The sequence below is a fragment of the Bos grunniens genome, chromosome 8 (assembly GCF_055505025.1).
Source record: "Bos grunniens cultivar Pamir isolate PY7600 chromosome 8, Bosgru_T2T1.0, whole genome shotgun sequence".
Classification (NCBI taxonomy): domain Eukaryota; kingdom Metazoa; phylum Chordata; class Mammalia; order Artiodactyla; family Bovidae; genus Bos; species Bos grunniens.
Genome location: NC_141172.1, coordinates 88,683,459 through 88,706,619, shown reverse-complemented (window position 1 = coordinate 88,706,619; position 23,161 = coordinate 88,683,459). Strand labels below are relative to the sequence as shown.

Sequence of the window (23,161 nt, the reverse complement as noted above, 5' to 3'; positions counted from 1 at the left end):
AACAAGAGGAGCCCTCCACCAGCATCTTATGCAAGGAGGTAGTGGTGGGGTGGACATACATGGGATGAAGGCAAAGCCGACTCTGAGATACTGTTCATAGCTGGGCTCATGCAGCCCTCCTGCCTTCACTTACTGCTTCACAGAAGGCTGTAGCTCCCTGTATGTGTGTGTTCGCAGGGGTGGCAGGGGTGGGGACAGAGATGTGATGGATAAAGAAAGCCACAAATTCCTGTCAGAGGGCAGGTCTGGTTCCCTTGTCCCCTGAATCTGAGCTGGCTAGGACTGCTTTGACTGGTAAACTATGACAGAGGTGGAGCCATGCCTGGCCTTCCACTGGATGTGTCCACATTGGCATCATGGAGCCCAGAGTTGCTACATGGGACGTCCTACTTCTCTGATGGAGGAACCATCTGGAGGGACCCTGAGACTCCATGCAGAGAGAGGAGGACCCTGCTGGCTTAGACTTCTAGTCCTTCCTGCCAACGTATGAGGCATGGACGTGAAATCAATCTGGCCCTTCTAGACCAGGCCAGCTACCAGCCAAAGACCACCCAAGACCCCACTGATGCCACATAGAGCAGAAAAATTGGCCAACTGAGCCCTGCCTGGACTCGTGACACAGTATATCAAAAAATACTTTTAAAATGATGGTCTTTAACCCACAAAGCTGTATTACAGACAACAAATAACTGGAAAGAAAGAGTGAACATCTCCCACAAAGCATCAAAGGACCACTTGGCTGATGGTACCATCAAAGCACCAGCAGCATAGCACAGAGGTCTGGCATCTGTCTTCACACTAGCACTGCACATGGGTCCCATGGGGGAGCTGGTCTAGAAACCAACACGCATGTGAAATATATCCTGATTTCCATGACTTTGAAAAGGCACTGTGGGCAGAAGGCACTGCTGGTTTCTGCCTGTGAAACAAGACAATAGCTTGTATGTGTCTATGGCCCTAAGTCAAATTGCATGGGGTTATATTCCTTCAGGGTCTGTCCCTAGAGCCTGATTTCACAGCCTTGACTGAGCATGGGCACCACTGCTTTGAGGTCTGAGCACTGGGATTTTTAAAACTCCCTAGGTGATGGTCAGCACTGAAATCAGATTGATTATATTCTTTGCAGCCAAAGATGGAGAAGCTCTATACAGTCAACAAAAACAAGACCAGAAGCTGACTGTGGCTCAGATCATGAACTCCTTATTGCCAAATTCAGACTTAAATTGAAGAAAGTAGGGAAAACCACTAGACCCTTCAGGTATGACTTAAATCAAATCCCTTATGATTATACAGTGGAAGTGAGAAATAGATTTAAGGGACTAGATCTGATAGATAGAGTGCCTGATGAACTATGGAATGAGGTTCGTGACATTGTACAGGAGACAGGGATCAAGACCATCCCCGTGGAAAAGAAATGCAAAAAAGCTAAATGGCTGTCTGAGGAGGCCTTACAAATAGCTGAGGAAAGAAGAGAAGCGAAAAGCAAAGGAGAAAAGGAAAGATATAAACACCTGAATGCAGAGTTCCAAAGAATAGCAAGAAGAGATAAGAAAGCCTTCTTCAGCGATCAATGCAAAGAAATAGAGGAAAACAACTAGAATGGGAAAGACGAGAGATCTCTTCAAGAAAATCAGAGATACCAAGGGAAAATTTCATGCAAAGATGGGCTCGATAAAGGACAGAAATGGTATGGACTTAACAGAAGCAGAAGATATTAAGAAGAGGTGGCAAGAATACACAGAAGAACTGTACAAAAAAGATCTTCACGACCCAGATAATCACAATGGTGTGATCACTCACCTAGAACCAGACATCCTGGAATGTGAAGTCCAGTGGGCCTTAGAAAGCATCACTACGAACAAAGCTAGTGGAGGTGATGGAATTCCAGTTGAGCTATTTCAAATCCTGAAAGATGATGCTGTGAAAGTGCTGCACTCAATATGCCAGCAAATTTGGAAAACTCAGCAGTGGCCACAGGACTGGAAAAGGTCAGTTTTCATTCCAATCCCAAAGAAAGGCAATGCCAAAGAATTCTCAAACAACTGCACAATTGCACTCATCTCACACTCTAGTAAAATAATGCTCAAAATTCTTCAAGCCAGGCTTCAGCAATATGTGAACCGTGAGCTTCCAGATGTTCAAGCTAGTTTTAGAAAAGGCAGAGGAACCAGAGATCAAATTGCCAACATCTGCTGGATCGTTGAAAAAGCAAGAGAGTTCCAGAAAAACATCTATTTCTGCTTTATTGACTATGCCAAAGCCTTTGACTGTGGATCACAATAAACTGTGGAAAATTCTGAAAGAGATGGGAATACCAGACCACCTGACCTGCCTCTTGAGAAACCTATATGCAGGTCAGGAAGCAACAGTTAGAACTGGACATGGAACAACAGACTGGTTCCAAATAGGAAAAGGAGTACATCAAGGCTGTATATTGTCACCCTGCTTATTTAACTTCTATGCAGAGTACATCATGAGAAATGCTGGGCTGGAAGAAGCACAAGCTGGAATCAAGATTGCTGGGAGAAATATCAATAACCTCAGATATGCAGATGACACCACCCTTATGGCAGAAAGTGAAGAGGAACTCAAAAGCCTCTTGATGAAAGTGAAAGTGGACAGTGAAAGAGTTGGCTTAAAGCTCAACATTCAGAAAACGAAGATCATGGCATCTGGTCCCATCACTTCATGGGAAATAGATGGGGAAACAGTGGAAACAGTGTCAGACTTTATTTTGGGGGGCTTCAAAATCACTGCAGATGGTGATTGCAGCCATGAAATTAAAAGACGCTTACTCCTTGGAAGAAAATAGAATGCATATTCAAAAGCAGCAACATTACTTTGCCAAGAAAGGTCCATCTAGTCAAGGCTATGGTTTTTCCAGTGGTCGTGTATGGATGTGAGAATTGGACTGTGAAGAAAGCTGAGTGCCAAAGAATTGATGATTTTGAACTGTGGTGTTGGAGAAGACTCTTGAGAGTCCCTTGGACTGCAAGGAGATCCAACCAGGCAATTCTGAAGGAGATCAGCCCTGGGATTTCTTTGGAAGGAATGATGCTAAAGCTGAAACTCCAGTACTTTGGCCACCTCATTCGAAGAGTTGACTCATTGGAAAAGACTCTAATGCTGGGAGGGATTGGGGGCAGGAGGAGAAGGGGCCGACAGAGGATGAGATGGCTGGATGGCATCACTGACTCGATGGACGTGAGTCTGGGTGAACTCCAGGAGTTGGTGATGGACAGGGAGGCCTGGCGTGCTGCGATTCATGGGGTCACAAAGAGTCGGACACGACTGAGCAAGTGAACTGAATTGAACTGAGGTGATTTAAAATATAGCTCATTTTAAGAACCATTGACTTAGAAACCATTTAACATATCAAAAGAAAGTCTAGGATTACTTGAGGTTAACTTGGAACAAACAAAAATAAAAGAAGAACTTCAACCAGTATAACTCTGGAATGTGGTGCAGCCTGCCACATCCTCCTCCCCCAAGGTTAGTGGGAAAACAGCATTCCAAAATCACATCTGTGTTGAAATTTTAAAAGAAGTGTGTTTGTGTGTGTGTGTGTGTGTGTGTGTGTGTGTGTGTACAGACAAAAATTTTGCAAAGCCAACTAGGAAATTTTATTTGGTTTCTGGGGTAGAGGGTGGGAGGAGGAGGGGAACCAATGGGTGGTGAAGGGAAGGGCCATTTTGCGTTGTTACAAGCCCCACTGGTGTCATGGATGATTCTCAATTGGAGTCGTGCGCCACCTGGCGGCTGCCTGGAATTCAAGCGTAGCACCCTCCTCACTCAGCCCACTGGCCCAAGCCTAACACAGGAGGGATGGGGCCACTGTTTGTAACAGATGGGATGGTGGGTACGAAGGGAAGGTCTAGGAATAAAGGGTCCATGAGGATGGGACGTACTTGATCCTTCGAATCCCCTACCTAGCCTGTGTCTGAGGCCCGTGTCTAGCATTTTTTGCAGGGTTTAAGAGGAGAGCCCTGAGCTTGGACACTGGCCTCCGGGGCCATGCAGAGCAGTGTGAAACAGTGGACAAATGAGGAGACAGTGTCGGGTGGGAGGCCAGCGGCTTGTAAAGCCTTCAGGTGTAACTGAGTCCACCTTCAGAGTCTAAGTGGGAGCTGCCTTGCACAGGTCAGGTGTACCAAGTGCTAGCCGTCTGGATACAGGTGTGTGTTTCAGGCTCTCAGATATCCAGCGTCTCCTATACAGATGTGTGGTTCAGACTCTCAGATATCCAGTGTCTCCTAACCCAGCCAGGTGTGCCGCCACACTTCACTGCCTGTAAAACTCAATTATCACTGACAGTACGAGAGAACACTTGTTCGTGCAGGTGAAGAGGGCTGAGATCATGAAGACCAACTTGTATCCAGTGTTAAGCCCAACTGCACGTGAATGAGAAATGACAAAGGTCACACACGGCTTACCTCTGCGATTAACAGGGTCCTTAGCAACATACGCAACATAGTCTGTTGTGTCCTGTGAAAGAGAAAGGAGATGTCACATCACTGATTGCGGGGGAAGCAGATGCATCGTGTACACAGCAGCTCAGATACCAAGAGCAGCCCAAACGACAGACCAGCTAAAGGACACATCTCGAACTGTACGCAGGGCAGGGATCACCAGAGATCGGCAGACAGCTCTCACACTGCGAGCAGCAAGGACCTGGAAGGCCCAGGTACTCAACATGTTGGATCACCCAAGGAGTTGTAAAAACACTGATCGCTGAGTCCCAGCTCCCAGATAATCTGATATAACCAGAGTGGATGTGGGCCCCGGGCATCAGAATTTTTAAAAGCAAAACAGATAATTCTATTATGGACCAGGGCTGAGAAACACTGCCATCAGCTCTCCAACAATGGCGCTCAAATCTGAGCTGATGTCAAGAGTTCCCCGCAAGGCTTGTTACAGCGCAGACTGCTGGGCCCCACCCCAGGGTCTCCAGCTGTGCAGGTCCGAGCTGAGGGCCCAAAATGTACATTTCTGACAAGCGTCCAGGCAGCTGCTGCTGCTGCTGATCTGGGGGCCACATTCAGAAAACCAGAAGTGGATGTTCAAAGATCGGTTACAAATACCCCTAATGGGTGGGTGAGATATGATGACTTAATGACTGATTTTAATGCTTTTGAGATGTTTCCAAAGTTTGAATTCTATTGAGAAGTCTCCCCCTTACACATGAAATATAAAGTCCCCTTCCTGATTCACCTACTTGGCACACAGAGTAGTTGATGATCTCAGAAGTGGCCTAGGCAATCATGTGGATTTTAGTTTCTAAACAGAGGAACCAACAATTCTCTGAATTCTTTTTTTTTTTTTTTGGTTGTACTGGGTCTTCATTGCTGCACGTGGGCTTTCTATAGTTGCTGCAAGCAAGGGCTACTCGCTAGCTGTCCCCAGGCTTCTCATTAAGGGAGCTTCTCTTGTTGTGGAGCATAGGCTCTAGAGCACATGGGCTTAGTTGCCCTGAAGCCTATGAGCTCAATTGCCAGACCAGGGATCAAGCCTGAATTGGCAGGCCAATTCTCAACCACTGGACCACCAGCAGTGCCCACAGGACTGGAAAAGGTCAGTTTTCATCCTAATCCCTAAGAAAAGCAATGCCAAAGAATGCTCAAACTACCGCACAATTGCACTCATCTCACACACTAGTAAAGTAATGCTCACATTTCTCCAAGCCAGGCTTCAACAATATGTGAACTGTGAACTTCCAGATGTTCAAGCTGGATTTAGAAAAGGCAGAGGAACCAGAGATCAAATTGCCAACATCTGCTGGATCATCGAAAAAGCAAGAGAGTTCCAGAAAAACATCCATTTCTGCTTTATTGACTATGCCAAAGCCTTTGACTGTGTGGATCACAATAAGCTGTGGGAAATTCTGAAAGAGATGGGAATACCAGACCACTTGACCTGCCTCTTGAGAAATCTGTATGCAGGTCAGGAAGCAACAATTAGAACTGGGCATGGAACAACAGACTGGTTCCAAATAGGCAAAGGAGTACGTCAAGGCTGTGTATTGTCACTCTACTTATTTAACTTATATGCAGGGAACATCATGAGAAAAATCAAGATTGCCGGGAGAAATATTAATAACCTCAGATATGCAGATGATACCACCATTATGGCAGAAAGTGAAGAAGAACTAAAGAGCCTCTTGATGAAAGTGAAAGAGGAGAGTGAAAAATTTGGCTTAAAGCTCAACATTCAGAAAACAAAGATCATGGCATCTGGTCTCATCACTTCATGGCAAGATGGAGAAACAATGGAAACAGTGGCAGACTTTATTTCTGGGCTCCAAAATCACTGCAGATGGTGACTACAGCCATGAAATTAAAAGACGCTTACTCCTTGGGAGAAAAGTTATGACCAACCTAGACAGCATATTCAAAAGCAGAGACATTACTTTGTCCACAAAGGTCCATCTAGTCAAGGCTATGGTTCTTCCAGTGGTCATGTATGGATGTGAGAGGTGGACTATAAAGAAAGCTGAGCACTGAAGAATTGATGCTTTTGAACTGTGATGTTGAAGAAGACTCTCGAGAGTCCCTTGGACTGCAAGGAGATCCAACCAGTCCATCCTAAAGGAGATCAGTCCTGAATATTCATTGGAAGGACTGATGCTGAAGCTGAAACTTCAATACTTTGGCCACCTGATGCGAAGAGCTACTTATTTGAAAAGACCCTGATTCTGGAAAAGATTGAAGACCGGAGGAGAAGGGGACGACAGAGGATGAGATGGTTGGATGGCATCACTGACTCAATGGACATGAGTTTGAGTAAACTCTGGGGTTGGTGATGGACAGGGATGCCTGGCACGCTGCAGTCAATGGTGTCGCAAAGAGTTGGACATACCTGAGTGACTGAACTGAACTGAAATAGACCACCAAGGAAATCCCATCTCTGAATTCTTCAAAGCAAAAGAAAGACTTTGCTGCACAGTTGATATTTTCAACATTCAAAAAATTCTCAAGGCAGGGGGGCAACTGGTAAAGTTCTCCCCATGGTTGCCAGTATTTCCCCAATGTGATGGTTTCAGAGGACTCCAAGGTTATTTGTTTTTTTGTTTTTTTTTTTCAGCATTTGCAAGACTGTCATGAGTTCCTTCATTGTGATTCTCTGTGGGCAGAGACGACAACCCCTTCTCTCCCTACAGCACTCCAGAAAACCCTCCAATGTGAGGGGGAAAGGGGGAGAGTGGGGGTGGGGGTGGAGGATGCCATGGTATGATCATCCATGGCAGGGAGTTCATGGTTCAAGGTATTTTTCCAAAAATCACTCTCCAGAACTCACAACCATTCACTAAAAAAGGAGAGAGCTTCCAGCAGCTCTTGATATATTGGACTGCTAGCCTGGGGTCATTCTCCAGCATGCAGCCTGGCTAAGCTGTTTCCTCTTCCTGCCCAGACCACTCTCCTTTGGTATATTCACAGACTGACCAGGGAATTGGAGTGGGAGACCAACAGTCAACACAGCTTCCTATTGTTTCATCAGGGAAGATCTGCTCAGAATCTGAAGCTATTTGGCAAAAATAAGGATTGTAGCTTGTAATCATAGACACCCTTTCTGGGTGCAAGAGATGTGAATGTCAGAAGTGACCCTAGAAAGCACTAGTGTTTCTCAATCTGAGATCCATGGAACGCTGGGTTTGGGCAGGTATATTCTCCAGCTTTTGAGATATCACCAGAATCTCTTGTATGGTTTCCTTTCCATAAGAATCTTAAAAGTTAATACAAGAAAATGCAGGATCATTCGAACAACAACTGTGTCATCAAGCTCTGCATGCAATTTCAGTGCCAAGATTTTCAGTGGGGTTTCCAACCTTCTGGGTGCCACATTTTTTAAAGAATTAGAGAGAAAAGAACAAGCAGACTAGATGGCTTTGCCCCACCTGAAGCAATTTAATGTCACTTTTGTACGCAATGATGTATGACTGAAGTGTTTACTTGAATAGAAGAAATTAGTGGAAAGAGTGAGTCATCCGATGCCTGTGATAGTACAGTTGCTGCCCTCAAAAGCACCATGGTGGCCGGTTTTAGAGTCACATTGGGAGCAGAGATTTAGTTTCAGCAAAACTTTATGCATCACAGTAAATTAATTTTACTTTGAATGTTGTCGAGTCTTACTGTGTTTATTTGCACTTCCAAGTTTGATTGGGATTTACAGTTCAATAAAAGATGTAAACAAAAGGAGTCTACCCATAATTTATTTTTGCACATATTTTGATAACAAAATTAGAGTCCACACTTCTGGCATATACAAGGAAATTCTTCTATTTCAATCCTTACTCCAGTCTGAGAAATGCTGTGCTGGATCCAAGCTAGGGAAGGAAGACTAGGCAAGAGACCTGATGTGCCCCTGCCACTCAGCTGGTCAGCGGTTAAGCCAAGGACACAGTCTTTCTGATGCCAAAAACGATGCACTTCTGGCACAGCAGGGAAATGTATTGCTATTCCGAACAATGCCATTGACATCACCCAGTCATACCGTGAGCACTCTAAGTTCCAAAGATGGAGCTGCCAAGTGCTTATTCTGTATTTATACATGTGTCTTCTCACTCCCAAGCTTTTCTGAGCCCAACCATTATTCTGACATTCTTTTAGTGATCTTTTAAAACTGCTAATAATAGTAGATAATAATTGTAGTATGCCTATTTATTGTAAGGATTAACAGTATGTCTTATTCATCTTATTCTTATAATGAATAAGAATAAGACAATTATAATGAATAATAATAAGACAAATACTGTCCTATTCCAGTCTGTCTTATTTGACATTTCAAAACACCATATTCTTACCCAGTAAACTGAGGCACAAAGCAAAAATTTGACACATACTTAGCATTAGAACAAGGAAGAGAAATAAGAATTGTGAGTCTGAGTGAACTCTGGGAGTTAGTGTTGGACAGGGAGGCCTGGTGTGCTGCGATTCATTGGGTTGCAAAGAGTCGGACACGACTGAGCGACTGATCTGATCTGATCTGATCTGACCAACTGTAATGGTTACAAGTAAATTTGGAATGGGAACTCAGGCACAAGGTGATATGCATTTGAATTGCTTAAAATTAAAAAGTAACTAGGTTTCCTATCCCCTAGAATCATAACATTTTTTTGTATCAGAAAAAACATTAAAAGTTATGAATTACTTTAGGGGTCACTAAAATGTTTCCCTTTTTAAGAAGAGGTGATGATGGATTGGGGGCAAGAGGAGAAGGGGACGACAGAGAATGAGATGGCTGGATGGCATCACTGACTCGATGGACATGAGTCTCAGTGAACTCCGGGAGTTGGTGATGGACAGGGAGGCCTGGCGTGCTGTGATTCATGGGGTGGCAAAGAGTAGGACACGACTGAGTGACTGATCTGATCTGATGATGAAAATTGAAAATAGTTCACAGATCTTAGTGCATCCTGGATAAGGACAACGCATTTGACTTTCCATTTCCCATATCTTTGCACCTCCTCTCATAATATCATCATGAAGATGAGGTTTGACACCAATACAGTATACTAACGCATATATATGGAATTTAGAACGATGGTAGCAATAACCCTGTATACGAGACAGCAAAAGAGACACTGATGTATAGAACAGTCTTTTGGACTCTGTGGGAGAGGAAGAGGCTGGGATGATTTGGGAGAATGGCATTGAAACATGTATAATATCATATATGAAATGAGTCGCCAGTCCAGGTTTGATGCACGATACTGGATGCTTGGGGCTGGTGTACTGGGACGACCCAGAGGGATGGTATGGGGAGAGAGGTGAGAGGAGGGTTCAGGATGGGAAACACATGTATACCTGTGGCAGATTCATTTTGATATATGGCAAAACAAACACAATATTGTAAAGTTAAATAAAATAAAATTAAAAAAAAAAAAGAAGATGAGGTTTGAGACAAGTTCTTGAAAGGAGATGTTGATGCAGGTATTCAGTGTTTCTGCTTCTTGTTTTTCAAACTGGGTCAACTTCCAAATTTAAGAAACTGGTTCCAAGCATTACATTAGGCAAGTAGACAGCCAGTGCAGAATAATTAGACCTGGTTACAGATGTAAGTGTGGGTCACAATAAACTTTGGAAAATTCTGAAAGAGATGGGAATACCAGACCACCTGACCTGCCTCTTGAGAAATTTGTATGCAGGTCAGGAAGCAACAGTTAGAACTGGACATGGAACAACAGACTGGTTCCAAATAGGAAAAGGAGTACATCAAGGCTGTATATTGTCACCCTGCTTATTTAATTTCTATGCAGAGTACATCATGAGAAATGCTGGGCTGGAAGAAGCACAAGCTGGAATCAAGATTGCTGGGAGAAATATCAATAACCTCAGATATGCAGATGACACCACCCTTATGGCAGAAAGTGAAGAGGAACTCAAAAGCCTCTTGATGAAAGTGAAAGTAGAGAGTGAAAAAGTTAGCTTCAAGCTCAACATTCAGAAAACGAAGATCATGGATGGCATCTGGTCCCATCACTTCATGGGAAATAGATGGGGAAACAGTAGAAACAATGTCAGACTTTATTCTTGGGGCTCCACAATCACTGCAGATGGTCATTGCAGCCATGAAATTAAAAGACGCTTCCTCCTTGGAAGGAAAGTTATGACCAACCTAGAATGCATATTCAAAAGCAGAGACATTACTTTGCTGACAAATATCCATCTAGTCAAGGCTATGGTTTTTCCAGTGGTCGTGTATGGATGTGAGAATTGGACTGTGAAGAAAGCTGAGTGCCAAAGAATTGATGCTTTTGAACTGTGGTGTTGGAGAAGACTCTTGAGAGTCCCTTGGACTGCAAGGAGATCCAACCAGCCCATTCTGAAGGAGATCAGTCCTGGGTGTTCTTTGGAAGGACTGATGCTAAAGCTGAAACTCCAGTACCTTGGCCACCTCATGCGAAGAGTTGACTCATTGGAAAAGACTCTGATGCTGGGAGGGATTGGGGGCAGGAGGAGAAGGGGACGACAGAGGATGAGATGGCTGGATGGCATCACTGAGTCGATGGACAGTGAGTTTGAGTGAACTCCAGGAGTTGGTGATGGACAGGGAGGCCTGGCGTGCTGAGATTCATGGGGTTGCAAAGAGTCGGACACGACTGAGCAACTGAACTGAACTGAACCGAACATATGTAAGTATAGATATGTGTGCAAAATAATTAAACCTGGCTACAGATGTAAGTATAGACATGTGTATATGTCTAGTATATGTGTAGCACAGGTAGAGGATAAGTGTGTAATCATGTCTTGATATAATCTTCAGAAGTGCTCCTTGGATGGGCTTGATTATGGAAGACTTCCACTTTCTAAACGTACATCTCAATGAGGTATTTCATTTTGCAGTGAATGGTAAAAAATCAAAGGATTGAAAAGAAAATAAAGGAAGGAAAGGAAAGGAAAAAAGAAGAGGAAAGCATCCTGGAAGACTTCTGAAAATTAGACCCTAAGAATGAAATAGGGCTAAAGCCAGTGAAACGCACTGAATAAGATGTTGAAATAATGCTTTGGTCATTCTGTGACAATTTCAGTTCAGTTCATTCACTCAGTTGTGTCCGACACTTTGCGACCTCATGGATCACAGCACGCCAAGCCTCCCTGTCCATCACCAACTCCTGGAATTTACTCAAACTCATGTCCATTGAGTCGATGATGACATCCAACCATCTCATCCTCTGTCATCCCCTTCTCCTCCCGCCTTCAATGTTTCCCAGCATCAGGGTCTTTTCAAGTGAGTCTATTCTTCACATCAGGTGGCTAAAGTATTGCAGTTTCAGCTTCAGCATCAGTCCTTCCAATGAATATTCAGGACTTATCTCCTTTAGGATGGACTGGTTGGATCTCCTTGCTGTTCAAAGGACTCACAAGAGTCTTCTCCAACACCACATTTCAAAAGCATCAATTCTTCGGTGCTCAGCTTTCTTTATAGTCCAACTCTCATATCCATACATGACTATGGGAAAAACCATAGCTTTGACTAGACGTAACTTTGTTGGGAAAGTAATGTCTCTGCTTTTTAATATGCTGTCTAGGTAACTTTGGTTGTAACTTTTCTCCCAAGGAGTAAGCGTCTTTTAATATCATGGATGCAGTCACCATCTGCAGTGATTTTGGAGCCCCCAAAAATAGTCTCTCACTGTTTCCCTGTCTATTTGCCATGAAGTGATGGGACCAGATGCCATGATCTTAGTTTTCTGAATGTTGAGTTTTAAGCCAACTTTTTCATTCTCCTCTTTCATTTCCATCAAGAGGCTCTTTAGTTCTTCTTCACTATCTGCCATAAGGGTGACACTTTAGCAGAGGTTTAAGGGCAAAGAGCCATCTGCAGGGTGGCCAAGTCCCTCTCCTGCCAGTGGCCTTGGTTCAGGCATCTCTCTGTCTCAGACCCTTAAGACACAGCCTGTATCTCCCCAGCAGGAGCATCTGAGTGATGCTGGGGAGATGGGAGTGATACCTCCATGGAGGCTGCAGCAGGTGGGCGAGAGAACAGCAAGCACAGGCTTTCCTATAGCGAATATATTCAATGTCATGATTACACTGTCCTTTGGAAATGTGAGACTGGAACCAGCAGAAGAAATCACTCCCTTGATTTAGCTTTCAATGTGCCAACAGCAGTTTTACAATCAGGCTACCCAGCTAGGAGTGTGGAAGAAAGGTATATGAGTTAAACATGGAGTCTGGGAAAAATCCCCTTTCCCAGCTAGAAATAGACAAGGTCCCTGGCCTTGGGATAAGAAGTAATTAATATAATGCATTGATTACTCAGGCTATCTTGGACCAGTAAGCCTTACATAAAATCTGAACACTGGCTACCAACAATTTGATAAAATAATACAAACAACAATAAGGATAACAAAAATACTGTCCTGCCTGAGGAAGGAATGGTTTTCCTGACCCTGAAACTGAATGCTAGCCTTGTATTGTAGATTTCCTGACCATATGTGGAGAGCAAATTCCCTGGTCATGCCACCTTCTTAATAAAAGAAGCAACAAAAACTGGAACATTCTCCTATTCTCTATCCTCTCTCTCCACAACTCCTTCCCTGTTGGCAAAACAAATCATTAAAAGACGACAGTGTTAAATTTGGAGAGAAAAATACCAGTTTCAAATATTCATGAATAAGTCAGAGTAAGTAAATTCACAGCCTTTGAATAAACTTAAAATCCCCAAATGGAGAACTCCGGGGGAGAGCCAAGAGAAAAACGTACATGAAGCAGGACCGGCAGAGTCAGGCACACAGCGGCCACTTTGAAAACTAGGGAGCTATGTCACTGTCCCTTAAGAAAGCCGCTGCTTCGGAGACTTCTGACAGCTTTTGACTAATGAAATGAAATCTAATAGTAGGTCGCTGCCATGGGTCACCCCTAAAAAAAACTATAGGAAGAGCTTATGGAATGGGAGCAGAAATAGCTGGTATCACAGTTAAATTTCCTTACAGGGCTCGAAGAGGCATGCTTTTGAAGCAGGGTCCCTTCTCAGCAACTCTGACGAAAACAAGCAAAAACAACACGAGGGGTACTTACCGGGTCTCCCCCGGAGGCGAAGGAGATGGACTGCATATGATGATTCGCTATAATCTGCCAGGCCGAAAACAAGAAACCAAGATGCACCGTTATTACCCTTCCCACGTCTTGGAGAACAAACTGTTGACAGACGATACAAATCAATAAGGTGTCCTGGAAACTGGTAAAATTGGTACCCAATGAAAAGAACAATTATAAAAGTAATAATAATAGATACCCTCGAGTGAACTTTCACAGCATATCAGCTGTTCATTTAACTACTTTGCCAGAATTATCTAATTTATGTCTCACAGCAGCCCTGGGAGGTATGTAACTATTGCAATCCCATTTTGCAGATGAAGAGCCTGAGGCCCCCAGGGGCTAAGCAAGCAGTTGGCTCAAAGCTCTATAGCTAATAAAAGGCAGAGCTGAGACCTGAACACAGAGGGTCTTAATAACCATGCCTCTTTGAGAAGGAAAACGTCTCACCTACACACCAAAACTGTGCAGTTTGTTTCCAAAGACAATGGGTCTAAAGACCCCATAGCTGGAGGGGAGGGAAATGTGGTTGTCCCCAGCTTCATCTGGTTTGTATCATGAGCACACGAATTAGCTTACATCCAAGATCACAATCCATGCCCTCTCCAGCACTCTTGTCATTGATCAATTTAAAAACCAGCAAGAATGTTCCAAGTTAATTTTAAAATGGGAAATTTCCATTAGCATTATCAACTGCAGCATACAGAGGAATCCAGTAGACACTGAGCAAATTAGAAGCTGCCCTAAATTTAAAAAGCTACATAAGTCTTCCCTGCTATTTTTATCTTTCCAAAGACAATGCAGTGACACTGAGGTAAATTTTCGGGGGTGGGAACAGTACTCTTGCCTCCAGCCCAGCATAACCAAGTTTGTTTCTGCACAGCCCCCTCGGGCCCTCGCCAGCAGGCAGGCAGGCAGAATTCACAGAGCCGTAATCCTACCATCCAAGGGATTTTTCTGATCGTGCGCCAGTAAAACTCAAAGCAAAGCTATAACTGAATTACAAGATAAAATGAGATATTTTTAAATGCCTACTTCAGTTGTTGGCACTCACAAAACTACTCATAATCTAGAAAAATCCTGAGCATATACATGAATAAAAACAGTGAGTCCAGCTCTGTAGCCTGTACTCAAACCCAGCTGGATCAAACTAATGGTTGCCTTTTGCAGCTATTTCCTGCCTCTAGTCTAGGGGTAGGGGGCTCCCAGGACAGCGATGAGGACATAGCAGTCCCCCAATGATGACAAACGGTGACTCCTATAGTTGTTCATTTCTGCTTGTTAAGTGTTTTAATTTTTTATTCCAAAGCAGCCCTAAAGCTGAGATTTGGAAATCAAAGATGTCAGAATAAAATGGACATCACATTTGGTCAACATGACCATTACTGTGTCATTTTATGTTGTCCCTTTGGGTAGAGTAGAAATTGAAAAGGAGAGTAAGAAAATGAGAGCTAATTAACTAAAGGATGTGTTTTGCTCTGAGGGTGTTTCATCTGGTTTCTCCTCCTTGCAAGCTCTGCAGAGGAGAGCTAGCACTGCACTTCTGTTGTCTCTCTGGATTGGGAAGGGCAGGCCCACTCAAGCTCCTTCTCAATTTGCTACAGCCAGGCCTAAACTTGGGAAAGGCTGAGGAATGTGGGCTCTGGCTCCTGCCAAATCTCCCTCAGACTGTGCTCATGTCATCTGTACTGGCATCTCCCAGGACTCTTGAGCCTAGCACACCCTCCCAAGGGCAGGACGATGAGACCAGGACATACCCAACCAGCCCCCTACCCCAGGATGGGGAAGGCCAACCACTGTGACCTCATCCTTTCTGCTCTGAGAGTCTGCCTCTCTCTCTCTTTTTATTTTTTGAGGTGGGACATGAAGTATAATGTGGAATTACAATGATCTCACAGAATTGAGGACCATGGCCTGAGGATTCCTAGAAACAAGAGATGCAACAGTCACATGCAATAAAAATGGAAGAGAACAGATTGCAGTTGCCAAGGGGAGAGAGGGCAGGAGGGAAACACTGAGAGTCGGGGATTAGCAAATGTAAACCATTATATAGAGAATGAATAAACAACAAGGTCCTACACTATGGCACAGGGAAATATATTCAATATCATGTGATAAATCACAATGGAAAAGAATTTTTTAAAGAATATACATATATAAATACATATATAACTGAATCACTTTGCTGTACAATAGAAATTTACAAAACATTGTAAATCAACTATACTTCAATTTGAAAAAAAAGAATGAAAGTGGGCATGTGAGGGAAACCCTGAGGAAACCTATCTCATTAGTTTTCATGCTCAAGCGTGCTACACCCCAAGTCACCACAGTGCTCAGCTAGAGGCAGCTCCAGAGAAAGGCTGAGCCCATTGCATGTTTCTAATCTACCACCAGAGGACTGGTTACCCATCCCTCAGAAGGGCCGGTGAGAAGGAATTATCCATCAGTTGAGTGAGAACAAAGGAATGGAGGGAGAAGTGGCATGCAGTATGCCAAAGCACAGCCTAAGCATTGCCTCTCGTTTCTATGCCAGATCTAGAATTTACTTCAGCATCTGGGGTTGGAGGTGGTGTCCTATTCATCCTAAATGAAGCTGGGCATGCTGCTTGCTTACTTGAGGGTGTGGAAATCAATAAATATGACTATGTTTAGCAAGATGAAGGTAACCCTGGGCATCCCTGGTAACACACTGCAGAGTGGGGAAGTATGTCACTCAGAGGTCTGTGGATTGCCCAGCCTCCTCCATTCAGGAGACACACCTGAATCCCAGCTTACACTGCTGCCAACAGAACCCCAGACTGAGCTGAGCGTGTTCACCTCCTTTACTTCCTTTGGCCTTCAGAACCAAAGTTCTCTTGGTTCCAGGATAGCTACTCATACACCCATTTTCCCAGCTGAAGGAACTAACAGTCAAAGAAACTTAAATGACAGACAATGTGGAAAAACCCAACTATCTTAACAGAGTTTGCCTCAGTAAGCTTCATCACCCCCACCTCAGTCAGCCAGGACCCCTCCACACTGGGCATGCCACAGATGCACCATGTCACGTCAACTCCATGACAGTCTCAACCACGAGAGCCTCCAAAATAATGACCCACTAAGAAATTTAAAATGCTATCAATAAAACCACAGCATGTGACCATTTCAAAGACGATAAATGTGAAAATTAAATGTGGGCTGTAGAACCAACAAAATACAGCATAAGAGAAAACAAAACGGGGCAAAGGGACATTGATAGGAAACTTCTGCATATACAAATACACCTCTTTTTAACTCTAAGTATATCACTGATTTCATGCATTTTCCTTTCCTCCCCCAACAAAAAAAGGTTTATATCAGAATTCAAAAGACCCAATTCCAGCTATCACTCACTTGATGAACTTTAAAAGTGGCCAGAGTTTGTAGACTGGTGAAAGTTTATACAAATATGTTTCACAGGGACCCGATAAAGCTGGAAATGGGAAGCCCTTTCAAGCAGCCATGGTTTGGAGGTTCTGGGCACGGCAGGGCCTGGGCACCTACAGACCTGTTTGGAGTCCGGCGTCCGCAGGTTCAGGCTGGCGGTGGAAATGGTCAGGGAAATGCTCATGCCTGCAAACTGGAGGTTGCTCTTGCCCAAGATGCTAGACAACATTTTGCTCGGAGGCTGTGAAATGAAGAAGCATTATTTTAGCTTTCCATTCTAGGGAGGCCACACTGTCAGGGCCCCCACGCTGTTCTATCCGCCACACCTCCAACCTCCACCATCCCCTCTCATCAGGCCCATGAAGGCAATGTCACAGAAATGAGCTGGGAGGGTGAGATCTGACCCTAACACATCAATTCTAGAGTATGCAGTATGCAAACTAAAACACCTAACATGCACACACTGAGATGAGGACCCTGCAGGAAGGTCAGAGGTGTCAGTACACCAGGCAGCTCGTCTGGGATGCAGTCTCATGGGGGTCACTCATAAGCCTCAGAAAAGCATCACGGGCCACAAGTTTTGCAGCCTCAGAAACTGGTTTCATCCCACCAGGAAACTACTCAGGACTAGACTAAATGGGCCAGCTCATGGGGCTGATGAACAATCAAATGGTCCAGTTAAAACTGTTGGGTCTGGGGCCAGCACAAGGACGGACAGACCCAGTTCTGCTCCAACTGGTGCATTAAACAGTCCTCCAGAATTGTCCTTGGCACAGGGACCAACTGCCCCACCATCCTTCCTTTTCAGATTAGAACATGCCCTCTTCTAAGATGCCAATGCATACTAGTTCTTAACCAGGCAGGCACTATTTTTGAATCCCCTGCCAGAGCTATTTAAAAACAGAGATGCCTGAGGCCCACCCAGGAGATTCTGATTAAGTATACCAGAGTGGAGCCTCAAAATAGAAATTGCTTCCCCCACTTTTGTCAAGAGGATCGTGAGGGAACCCTGAGAACTGCTGGTCAAGTACCATGTGACTATAAAAGCATTCCTGTTTGCAAAATTTTGGAGCCTGCCTGGTCCTCTATGTCTGCCCTGGGCTGATTGAAACACAGGCTAGCACATCAAGTTGAGCCTTCATCCAAAATATCTGCCTGAAATCCAGTTACTCTGTGGGTTCACAAATGTCTGCAAGCTATGAAAACAGAGCTGACCCACAGCCTTGGAAGCAGCGGAGGCAATGACACAACCTGCCCCAGAACCTCAGCCTTGGGACAGACTCGAAGACAGGGATGCACGAACTCCCCACCATTCAGTCCAGGCTTAGAAAAGTCCAGATGGTGGGTATTTAATTACATATATACTAGACACTTAAGGAAGGAGTTTTTCTATGTTTTCTCTTAACCAAGTTTTTTTTTTTTTTTCCTTTCTGGTCCAACCACCTTCAGGATGAAAAGGTCAAGGAATTAAAAGTGCAACCCCTGAAGCCAGGCGGCCTGAGCTTGAGAAGCTCCACCACCTTCTCACACTGTAAGTTCCCATCCCTGTACCTCAGTTTCTATCATCTGTAAAATGGGGATAGCCAGTGGTATTCTAGAGCTGGTTTGTTCTAGCTAAAGAAAGCCAATTATTAATTTTTTAGGAGTTTTATGAGCTGGTGACAAAGAGTTGGACATGACTGAGTGACTGAACAACAACATGAGCTGGGCATTAAAAGGAGCTGCTACCTAAAATTAATTTATGTAGACTTACAATTAAATCAATTACATTTGTAAAACAAGCAATAAATACTCAAAACTCATCACTTCCTAATTGTTGCTACATTATGTATTAGCTATGCTGTTCAGGTTGGTGACTCAGTGGTAAAGCATCCACCTACCAGTACAGGAGATGCAGAAGACTTGGGTTCGATCCCTGAGTCAGAAAGATCCCCTAGAGAAGGAAATGGCACCCCACTGCAGTATCCTTGCCTGGAAAATTCCACGGACAGAGGAGCCTGGCAGGCTACAGGGCATGGGGTCACAAAGAGTCGGACGTGACCAAGAGACTTGAGTATGCATGCCCGTGCTCTTCAGGTTACTTATGTCCATGACATGTGGCAGGGATGTTGTGTAACAGTGACCTAAAACATACTTCTTCCCAACTCCCCTTTAGGGATATCAGGTTAGAGCTTGAAATTGGCCATAGTGGAGCATTTACACCATGGAAACTGGCAAACAAGACCAATTTAGTGCTTCTCAGTCTCCATCTCCAGCTTCAAGAGCCTGTTGCTCAACTTTTACCAGTACATCCCTGAGGGCATCAACCACAAAGAGTTGCTCTAATGAAATTAATTAATGTACAGAAAAGCTGAGAAGAGCATCTGGCCCTGGTTTACAGGGCTTTAAGTGTAGACCTGGGGTGTTGACTTTGGCAACCCTATCAGTTAGCCTTGAGAGCTAACTGTCCTCATCGACCATATGGCAAAGAGGGAAACTAAGCTCTTTTTGTTTTTAAAAGTGACAAAAGTCATTGTCACTGTAAGTTACCCTCTTTAAACCAACAGATGACTCTTGGTTCCCCACTGCTCAGCCAAAAAAAAAAAGTGACAACAGCCAAGCCATGGGAAAGAGAAACTGAACAAGGCATGTGATTAAAGATGCTGTGTGGTGACAGAAGTGGGGAAAAGCGAAGGAGACACAGGCAGACATAGAGCTGAGAGGACGGTACCTTTCTCTTCCTGAAGGCTCCCTTGGATCCAGGGACAGCTTCACAAACCCGGCTGATGGCTTCCCTAAGAGGACAGGAAGAGAGATCCATTTTATCACATCCATCAGGATTACATAACCCAGATTGTCTACATGTACAAAAAACAAAATAAAAAATCCACAAGCAGTGTATCTTAGAACCTCTGACTGCCAGTATCATAGTTCTATCTGTTGCAATGACCATTTCCTAAGGCTGTGAGATGTATCAATGCCACACTTGCTTTTTTCTTTTTCAACATTTGGTTAAGATTCCATTTTAGAAAATCAGTGCCATGAAGCGCTAAAGTGTACTTTTCTGGATGTTCTCTCCATTGCTGTGGTCATGGCACAAGGCCCAATCCTAATCAAGCACTGCTATTGATCAAGATCCTTCTGAAGTGAGTCAGAATGTAATTAAAAGAAATTCAGTCCTCTGAGTGTTATTCCCAGCTTCTGCAGTTACTAAATATCATAAAATCAAGAGAGTTTTGAAAGAGGAGAGGAACTCCGGGGGTATACAAATGAGCCAGAAATGAGGCTCTGTGCAGGCATTTCTAGAGTAGCTACAATGTGCTGGGCACAGTCTTGAGGAAGGAGACAAGGAATGTAGGTACCAAGGGGGACTGACAGGAGGACCAGCTGCAGAGTGTCTGACCCACAGGCCTGTCCGGGGCAGGAGGCATGAAGCAGTGCATGCATGCTCAGTCATGTCCAATTCTTTGCATCCCTGTGGACTGTAGCCTGCCACATTCCTCTGTCCATAGGATTTTCCAGGCAGGAATACTAGAGTGGATTGCCATGCCCTCCTCCAGGGGATCTTCCTGATCCGGGGATCGAACGTGCGTCTCCTGTATTGCAGACAGATTCTTTACCACTGAGCCGCCCCGGGCACCCACAGGAGCAGTGGGTGGGTACAAAAGTAAGACCAGGTGGAGGCTGCTATAGTCCAGATGCTGGAAGCTGGGCAGAACGTGGCTCTGGTGGGTGCTTGAATGTATGTGTAGCACAGTTTTGTGACTCAGCCTCAGTGAGACATGATAAGTGATATGCCAAGTGAGGCCTCAAAGTCAGGAGCCCCGAAAAGAGCTGGGTTAACTTCTAACTCCCACATGGAAAAGGACAAAATAGTAAAAGAACATTAAAAAAAATAATAAATAGGAATTGGAGACACATTGAATAATAAAGAAGATAATGGGTCCTCGGTAAAATTTCAAAACTTTTTCAGCTGAATACTTCTTGCAATTATTTCTATCATCTAAACATTATTACTGTCACAATAGAATGCTTTTAAGAGAAATATGACCTTGTCAAATTAAGCAAGAGACTATTAAGATAAGCTTTACATTTGCCATTCAACTCATTGTAGAGAAAAGAGAAAGAAATACTATTCTAAAAGTTCAGATGCCATAAAAACTGTAGACAATGAATCATCATGACGCAGAAAAAGTTTATTTGAAAGAAACAAATTTTTTTATGTTTATCCTTAGTCATTTATTTTAAAATACTATTATTCTAAAAGTGGTTCTCTCAAAATGATCATCCAAAGTATTTTCTAAAGGTAAACGCCTTATTGAATAGAGTCGAGTCATTTCTCTAGAGAAGCATGCATTTTTTAAAAAGTTACTATATTGTATCTGTTTAATTTTTTAAAAGTTTGATGCCTGTCTGCACTGTGTGTGTTATATTAAATGATATATTTAGCTGAGCAAAGCAGTTCAGTCTCTGATAGTCCCAGCAGGCTAGAAAGACATTATTTGGTGGAAAATTTCCAGTTAGTCATTTTTTAAATACCCCTAGTAAGCATCAGATTTCTTTTCCCTTCCACCAATATGCAAGAGGAAAAAAACTGGTCTTGGATGACAGGCTTCAAGAAAGAAATGTCAAATGTCTACTTTAGTATGTAGCTTTTACACATCATCAAATGCCCTACGTAGTCAAGCCACGAAGCTTGGGCAACAGGCCTTGCTACTATGTACCACTTAGGGAGTTGGGAAAGACCAGTGAGCATTAAGAATGGGATTGTGGTGAAAATGTTGCAAATAGTAAACATGGTCTATCAAACAAATCCCATTATCTCTATCCCTCCCATAGACAGATAAGCAGCCATCTCAGGGCATGTTCAGAGACTCAATCTTTTGGCCTTAAACTTTGCAAATGTAAGACCTTCTAGAAATGTCTCAGAGCTCAGGGACTCAGGGAAGTCCTAGGGATCCCCCTTGTGAGCCAGTCTTTAGAATCCCCAAGGAGGTTTGCAAACCAAGCTACTTTTCAGAAAAAATGCTCTCCTTTCATCATTGGCAGAAACTTGTTTCTAATGACCGTATTCCTCAGGAGTGTGAATTCTCATTTCAATCAGGTTGATGGTATTCATTTCTGTTTGAAATAGAAATGTGACATAACTATTAATAAGCACAATAGTTAGATGACTGAAATTAGCTTGAACTTCAAAGTCTAATTTAACTGTAACAATTTTTATTGTTCCTCCTTACTCCCTAGCAGAGTGCCTCTTGGTGATGAGTATTATTTCAACTGGTTCATTTAGCAATCATTATTTAGCCTTTGTATAAGTCCATTTAATCCTAGTTCGAGCCTCCAGTTGTGCTTTTGCCCTGTTTTTAATCATGGAAATTGCATCCTAACATTCTGTCCAGTGAGATCCCATTTTGGTAAGTCAACCATGACCTTGGAGTTCAGTTAATATGAAAATGGAATGTTTGGCACCTCCAGAGTCATCTGAGAGTACAATTACTGGCTTCAATAGCCAGCCCTATATGCTAATCTTTACTTTCTCATGATTTCACCATCGTCCTTTTTTCAGTCTAAAATTCTTATCGTTAGAGCCAGTACCCTTGAGATTTAATAGCTTTTTCATTGGAATACAGTACTAGATCCTTTGAAATCATGCAGCATCACCTTATTCCCTACTCACAATCTCATTGCTGCCTACCTTATCTCCCCAAACACACACACACACACACACATATTTTATAGACTAAAACAATAAAAAGAAGAAAAACAGGACATCTGGGTTATTTCTACACTTATCACTCATATTCTAGTGGGTTGGGTGTGCAACAAACACACACATATAATCACAAATTGCAATCAACTTCATGAAGAAACAAAAAGTAGAGGTATGTAGAATGTGTAGATAAGTAGAACTTGCCACCCTCAAATATGCCTCTCTGGTCTAAGGATCATTTTGAGCTGAAGGCAATTGAGAAGAAGCAGATATAAGAAAAGCACCCTGCACTTCCCCTATTTGCCTACAATTAGGACATGAATTTTCAAAGGCATTTCTTTCTCCTCTGTACCTGGAAGGACAACTGGAGACAATGCTGTGTGTGTGTGTTAGTTGCTCAGTCATGTCTTACTCTTTGTGACCCAATGGACTGTAGCTGATGGCCTGACCATGGAATTCTCCAGGCAAGAATATTGGAGTGGGTTGCGATTTCCTCTTCCCGGGATCTTCCTGACTCAGGGATCGAACC

At 43.5% G+C, this 23,161-nt stretch overlaps 1 protein-coding gene across 2 annotated transcripts in view; it reads right to left on the bottom strand.

Annotated features, from left to right (window-relative positions):
- SHC3 (SHC adaptor protein 3) overlaps positions 1–23,161 on the bottom strand; it is a 183,207-nt gene that overhangs the window by 57,481 nt on the left and 102,565 nt on the right. For both annotated transcript variants that reach the window (XM_086414507.1, XM_086414508.1), the window contains 4 exons: positions 19,654–19,717; positions 17,065–17,184; positions 13,518–13,571; positions 4,434–4,485 (listed from right to left, as the gene is read on the bottom strand). In XM_086414507.1, the coding sequence (XP_086270633.1) occupies positions 4,434–4,485; positions 13,518–13,571; positions 17,065–17,184; positions 19,654–19,717 (290 nt within the window). The remainder of the gene's footprint in view (positions 1–4,433; positions 4,486–13,517; positions 13,572–17,064; positions 17,185–19,653; positions 19,718–23,161) is intronic.